Raw genomic sequence first — 7,038 nt, 5'->3', positions numbered from 1 at the left:
TCACACGGAGTAACGTGCCGCTTGATGTGGCACGTATACGGCGTGTGAGACTTTGAGCGCCGTATATGCTCCCATTGATTTCAATGGGAGCCTGGATCGTATACGCCGCGTTATTTTGCGGCCATGATTATTAGCATGTATCAGATTGATACAGTAGTCTATCCATGATACAGTACAAATTTGTTGACTAGTGTTCTCATGTCATGAAAAAAAAAACTGTGAGTGTTTTATCATGGGAAAACATAAGGTGGTCAGGATGGTGATGCAACATGATATCTTTGTGATGGCATTGACCAGTCATTTAAAGGGAGTGTACCACCTCCTACAAACATACTCAGTCGACACCACTGTGTTACTAGACACATTACAGTGATAAACAGCATATCTTTGTTATATATGTCACCTTTATAGCTTTAGATGAAGACAATTTTATAGTTTTATGCAAAGGAAGCAATTTGTGCGCTAGGGATGTACCTTCAGCTCCCTGGAGCACTGTTCATGTCACTTGGAGGCCTATCATCTCCCATTTGCACTTCCCCCTGCAGTGGAAGTTGATCAGCCTTAGTGTGGTTAGGCTAATCTGTGGGTCTTCTTGGCTTATGGGCCAGATGGAAGATTCAATCTCAATACCGATGCTAGTGCTTATGGGCCCCCTAATGCTCCTGGACCCCCATGTGACTGCACCCTCTCCACTCAAGTTACGCTATAATCCATCCTATTTCAGAAGCAAAAGTAGTGCTCTCAGGGTAGATGATAGAATGGAGTAAAATAGAGTCCTCTAGACTGCGAAGCTAAGACTCCAGGAGATAAGGCAGTGCCGCCTACTAGACCCAAGCCACACTTCATTTTAACCGCCCCATCATAGACTCAACTGTGCTCTTGGAGTTGAAGGCTGGAACGCCATGTGCTAACTGCCTTATTTGCATAAGATTTCAAAGTTGTATTTTTTCAAATCTACATACTTAACAAAGGGATGTTATTTAGGACTGTAATGTGCTCTGTAATGTGGTGGGGAGTAAAATATACTTGGGGGAGGTGGCAAACTCCCTATAATGTAAGCTACAATAATGACCGGTAGAACTACTGTCCCTATCAGACTTAAAGAAATAAAACAACATGAATTCCATAACTTAGCAGTTTGCACTGAATATTAATAAAATGTAGTTAATATATATATATTAATATATATATATATATATATATATATATATATATATATATATATATATATCTCCAGATAAAATATCAAGCTGGTTATGTATCTTATTATAACAATGATGTTCACTGTTATAATAGATGTTTATCTAAAACCATTATTTACAATTACCTATACTTACTATATCACAAACCTAATAATCCCTCTGATATATTTTACTGCACTAATATAAAATATTGTATCAAAGGCAGCTGCAGCTATTTATTGTAAAATAAACAGAAAGCATGCAATCCTTACACAAAAAAGTATTGTGGATTGATCCATAAATATATATAATTCCACAAATGAATGACATCTTCTAGCAGTAAAGTCCTGATCTCTATGTCTTCCTTTTTGCTGCCTGCCCTTCCTTAAGCTTGCTGACAGATGACCAGTAACATTGTGTAAACATGACAGTAAAGCCTTGTTGTAAGCCCTGATCTATCCAGCTGCAGATCCATTTGTCCACACCACATTTTGTGTGCAGCCCTTCTGTAGGCATGTAAACTGGGATTCAGGCAGCACACAGGAGGATGTCTCTGCACAGAAATAACCAGCTAAGAGAAATGGGAGCACAGAGGAGAACAGCTTCTTCCAATAACAGCAGAAAGCTTCTTCTTCTCCAGCAGCAGCAGCAGCAGCAGTACCAGGAGGAAGGCACCACCATCACCATCACTTGAGCCTGCTGCTTCCCATGGACTGAGGGTAAAGCTGTGCTGAGCTGGACCCTGACATAGGCAGGAATGTGATAGAAGGATCGCTGCTGTGCTCAGGGTGAGATCAGGAGTTCAGTTCTCCAGAAGCTTTGCCGCATTGTCAATTTCCTCTGCAATACTCTCTTCCCACATTCACACTTTGTGTTGCCATGAAGACTGCTGCTCAGCTATATGCATCATTATAGTTACTATGTTTCCTCTGCAAAGAGAATGCTGCCAAGGATTCTGCACTTGCCCTTCTTACTACAGATACTAGCAGCTACAGCAGCTTTGCAGGGAGCTATAGGAAACTTTGCAGGCTGCTATATTTCTTGAACAGTCTTGTGATGTGTATCTTCTATCGCACTTCTATGGTGGGAGATCTGCTCTAGCAATCCCTGTACTGGCTCTAAGATGTTGCTATTCCTTTGCAATGCTGTCAGTGAAATCCAGTTCTGCCATGTGTGTTTTGTGCTTCTATGGACCCGGTAAGTAAATAATTCAGATGACTGGAACACTTGCCATGCGCAATTAAGATACATATGCTTGGGTGGCAGCCATCCCCTATGGAATAGTCCTTTGCTTCAGCCCTTCATCTGGATATAAGACCTGGAAAAGACTAGCTCTGCCTGATTGTGAATGCTGGAAGCTCCAGATTGATGCCCAGTTTGTAAACTTTCATTGTATTGCATTGAGAACATGCTGAGGATGCAGATGGTGGTCCACAAATGTTACTCCAGGAATCAGCTCCTGCTCACTGCACATTGATTGGCTGGGCAGCTCTGGATCCAAGATCTCAAGTCACTTCACTGTCAGATGGTGTTCTTCCCACTGTTAGTGTCAAAGAAGTTTATTCTGTCACTGGACTTATTAATACTGAATATCTCTTTGGTTTTCATGGTCACAGGGATGTTTACTTGTTTCCAAACCAGCCTAGACATTGGTACACATTCAGAAGTCAGACCTGTTTAAGGGACAACTGAAGATTCTAGCTTGAGAAGGTTGATGGCTTCTCTTAGAAGAGTTAAAATCCTGCTGGTGTTGAACCTGATTGCAGTTGCTGGATTTGTGCTGTTTCTGGCAAAGTGTAGACCAATTACTGTGAAAGGTGGGGAATCCTTCCATGAGATCCATCCAAGGGCAGAGGTGACAAACCTGTCCACCCATGGAGTCAGCCCTATCCAGGAGGCAGTGCTGAAAAGGCTCTCCCTGCTAGAGGACATAGTCTACAGACAGCTCAATGGTAAGACCATTTACTGTTAACTAATTGTTTATTGTATATAGAAGAAGTCAGACTTTTCTTTATTCCATATACAAAGAGACCTCAACCAACATTTGCTAGATTGTAAAAAGTTGATAATGCGTCTTATCCTAGGTCAAGCATTTAAGATATTCAGTAGTATATTCAAAAGAGATATAGCAAAAAAGCGTACACACATGGTGATAAAAAATTGGAGCTAATTCTGCTGCCTTAAGTATAATATTTAGCTCTGTATTATTATTAATTATTATTATTATTATTATTATTATTATTGCTATTGTATTTGCTGGATTTTATATCCCATAATTATTATAGTTATACTTCTGTCTTTTATAACCTTTCCACCTCTCCTTTTGGACATGCTGTGGTATTTCATAAACCAAGTAAAGACCTGCTTCATTCTTAGGTGTGATTTTTTTAATTTTCAGACTATATTTACAGTATTTACTGCTTCTTGCCATAATTCTCTATCAGGATTTCTTCATAGTTATTATAAGCACTTTTTATTGGAGTGGATTAAATTCCACAATTGTAAGTTATTTTCCAGGCTTTATATTTATTTTGTTTTTCTTAAATTTGTTCAATCAAAGCCAAATTGAATGTTTGCCCATAGTAATTACATTTCAGTTGAGAGAAATAGCAAGTCCCTCTAGTTGCAGATACAGTAAATTGCTATTACCTTAAATCATCCCAGTAAGAATATGCTGCAGGTGCAGTAAGTAATTATAATATCATGAAATATTCATACAGGTGGATTCATAAACCCAATATCTACTCTTCTCTAAATACTGATGCAGCACAATAAATAGGATGTCGTTATGATCTACTATTTTGCTTTTCTTGACCATAATTGCATATATGACATTATATTCTGATATGAGATATACTCTCTGTTATGGTCACATATGTATGGCTATAGCTTTATTCCATACAAGATGCCTCTACTAATATATTATCCAACCTTAACATTCAGGGACTACTGTGTTATATATAGATAATAACATTATTATGTTTAGTGCAAGATTAGATCAGTGTAAGATTTTGCCAAATTATTTATATAGTACTGTAGGGGGGCTCAAATTATGTAAAGTAGCAACTTCCCATTATATAAACAATGCATATGCATACCTTTCAACATAGAAATGTGTCTTGCAAACATGCCTTAGTCCATTCATGTTTTAGAAAAACTATTTTATTAGCAAAGATCTTGTAATATCATCCTGAGTTAGGAGAGGAGGTGACTCTCCAGCTGAGAGAGGCACATAGAGTTTCTATCTCTCTGGAGGACCCAGCACGTCCATGTGTTACATAGATAGCCCATTGATTCCAGTGGACTGGTGTATTGTTTAATTTCCCCTGTGGAGGTGCTGCAGGGGAGTTGGCCACTTTCTGCTGAGTTCACAAACAAATTACAGCTAATCGTTGATGGTGCCGATAGCAGGGCACCCTGTTATCAGTTTGTTGTAAGGGAATCTTCTCATAAAAAATGTTTATTGAACAGAGAATGCAAAATATACAGCGTTACCTGTTATAGGCAGGAGATGCAGGTTACTATACGAAAATACTGTGCACAGAAGTACTTATTTTATTGCTTGCTATACATAGCACGAACAATTAACACATTTATCAAGACGTATGTTAGCTAATGTTCACTAGTTGTACATCTTCATTATTTTCCACACTTACATCAGTCCATGTCACTAGTGGAGTTCATAATCTAATTTCTTAGTCTTACACACATAGATTAGGTCTAATTTTATTAGAAGCCAATTATTGATGTCTTGTTTGTTGTCTGTTTGCAACCTATTGAAGGAAACAGGAATTCACATAGGAAAACCACACAAGAACATACCAACTCAAGGCATATACTTCAGTAGATAAAGTCTAGCTTATCTTAATTCATTGCTGCTAGGATACAGTGTTAGTAGTGCTGAGTTGTCATGCTGACATATGTCTGTAACTGACAGTGGGATGTGAACATGCTGTGAGACCCTACTGGTTTGACTTTGGCCACTCCCAAGGGCGATATCTAATTAGACTCCTCAATTTTCAGCCTTCAACCTCTGTACAGGGGTCTGGGCTTCTCGGTGGGGAGACACCAGTGGGCCTTCTTACCACATCCAGGTAACCCTGACCAATTTCTATCCACTCATCCCTCAGTATAGCGCTTAAACAATATAGCATCTTATCTACCAGGTCTTCACCTCCCAGGTGGTCCCAGTGTAGATAGCAGCTGCATAAGGCCAGATAGATGCCAGTGTGAAGCACCAGAGAGTCAGGCAAAGCATTGTCAAGTATGGTCCAACAGTCTGTGGTAGGCAGCAGGAGCGCAAGGTCATAAACAAACCAAAAGTTCATGATGGGCTTCATGGTTTCACTAGTTGGGGACAGAGTTCATACATAGAAGGACAATAGAACAAAGTCAGAAACAACAGCAAAGTTGGGACACAGGCCAAGGTCAATACATGAGAACATCCAAGAGAAACAAGAAATCCTTAGCAGGAGTCAGGTAGCTAAGATGCTATATTGTTCAAGTGCTGTACTGAGAGATGGGTGGATATAAATTGGTTAGGGTTTTCTGGGTTTGGTGGAAAGGCCCACTGGTGTACTCATTAGGCTTCCAAATTACAGGCAGAGGCAGTGTACCCACCCTATGGACAGGCCCAGCTACATTAGCATTAGGAAGACATGCATGGCTACATCAAGAGGTAGAATCAGAGCATGTGGCATTTATATCCTGGTAGCTGAGTATGCTGGGACAGATTTCAACCTTACCGGAGGCATAACTCAAAAGGAAACTTAATAAGCAGGTTTGAGGACAGTAAATCACAATTGTACATGCATGTAGAGCACCCACTAGATACGTCCAATGAGAACTGCAGATTCATTTCCCAGTAATTATTAAAGCTTTTATTAAATAAAACTGGGAAGGCTCAACTTGACAGGTTTGTCACACTAATCCAATGGTGCATAAGAAAGTGCTACTGATTTAAAGAGTTTGATCACTTTCAGACCAATATTAAAAGACCAATGTTATTGTTTGTATAATGAAAAGTTGTACCATTTTCCAATATATTTCTTTATCAATTCAACATGGTTTTCTAGATCTCTGCTTGCTGTCATTCAGTGATATACATGTGATATACTGTCCAAGGTCATGTGATGGATACGTAGTGACATAGCTCATTATGAGGCAGATGTATGATTACTGTATATCACATGACCATGGATATGACCTCTGGAAGTAATCAGAATGAATGACAGCAAGCAGACATCTAGAAAACTGTGAGGAATTGATATATAATTAGTACTGTTGAAAAAAAAGACATACGCTATATGATCAAAAGTATCCAGACACCCCCAAAAACATACATTTTTCATATTAGGTGCATTGTGCTGCCACCTACTGCCAGGTACTCCATATCAGTGACCTCAGTAGACATTAGACATCGTGAGAGAACAGAATGGGGTGCTCCGCGGAACTCATGGACTTTGAACGTGGTCAGGTGATTGAGTGCCACACATCACGCAGGTCAATGCCAAACGACGCCTCGCTTGGTGTAAGGAGCGTAAACAGTGGATGATTGAATAGTGGAAAAACGTTGTGTGGACTGACGAATCACAGTACACAATGTGGCGATCCGATGGCAGGGTGTGGGTATGGCGAATGCCTGGTGAACGTCATCTGCCAGCGTGTGTAGTGCCAATAGTAAAATTCGGAGGCGGTGGTGTTATGGTGTGGTCGTTTTTTTCATGGAGGGGGCTTGCACCCCTTGTTGTTTTGCATGGCACTATCACAGCCCAGGCCTACATTGATGTTTTAAACACCTTCTTGCTTCTCACTGTTGAAGAGCAATTCGGGGATGGCGATTGCATCTTTCAACACA

General features: G+C 39.9%; 1 protein-coding gene across 1 annotated transcript in view; it reads left to right on the top strand.

Annotated features, from left to right (window-relative positions):
• Positions 1-1,671: 1,671 nt before the first annotated feature.
• The window catches only part of GALNT17 (polypeptide N-acetylgalactosaminyltransferase 17), a 359,033-nt gene continuing 353,666 nt past the window's right edge, over positions 1,672-7,038 (top strand). Inside the window, exon 1 of the mRNA XM_075264887.1 lies at positions 1,672-3,133. Coding sequence (XP_075120988.1) covers positions 2,896-3,133 — 238 coding nt within the window. The 5' untranslated portion in view covers positions 1,672-2,895. The remainder of the gene's footprint in view (positions 3,134-7,038) is intronic.

The sequence above is a fragment of the Leptodactylus fuscus genome, chromosome 2 (genome assembly GCF_031893055.1).
Source record: "Leptodactylus fuscus isolate aLepFus1 chromosome 2, aLepFus1.hap2, whole genome shotgun sequence".
NCBI lineage: Eukaryota > Metazoa > Chordata > Amphibia > Anura > Leptodactylidae > Leptodactylus > Leptodactylus fuscus.
This window is presented reverse-complemented; position numbering and strand designations above follow the sequence as displayed.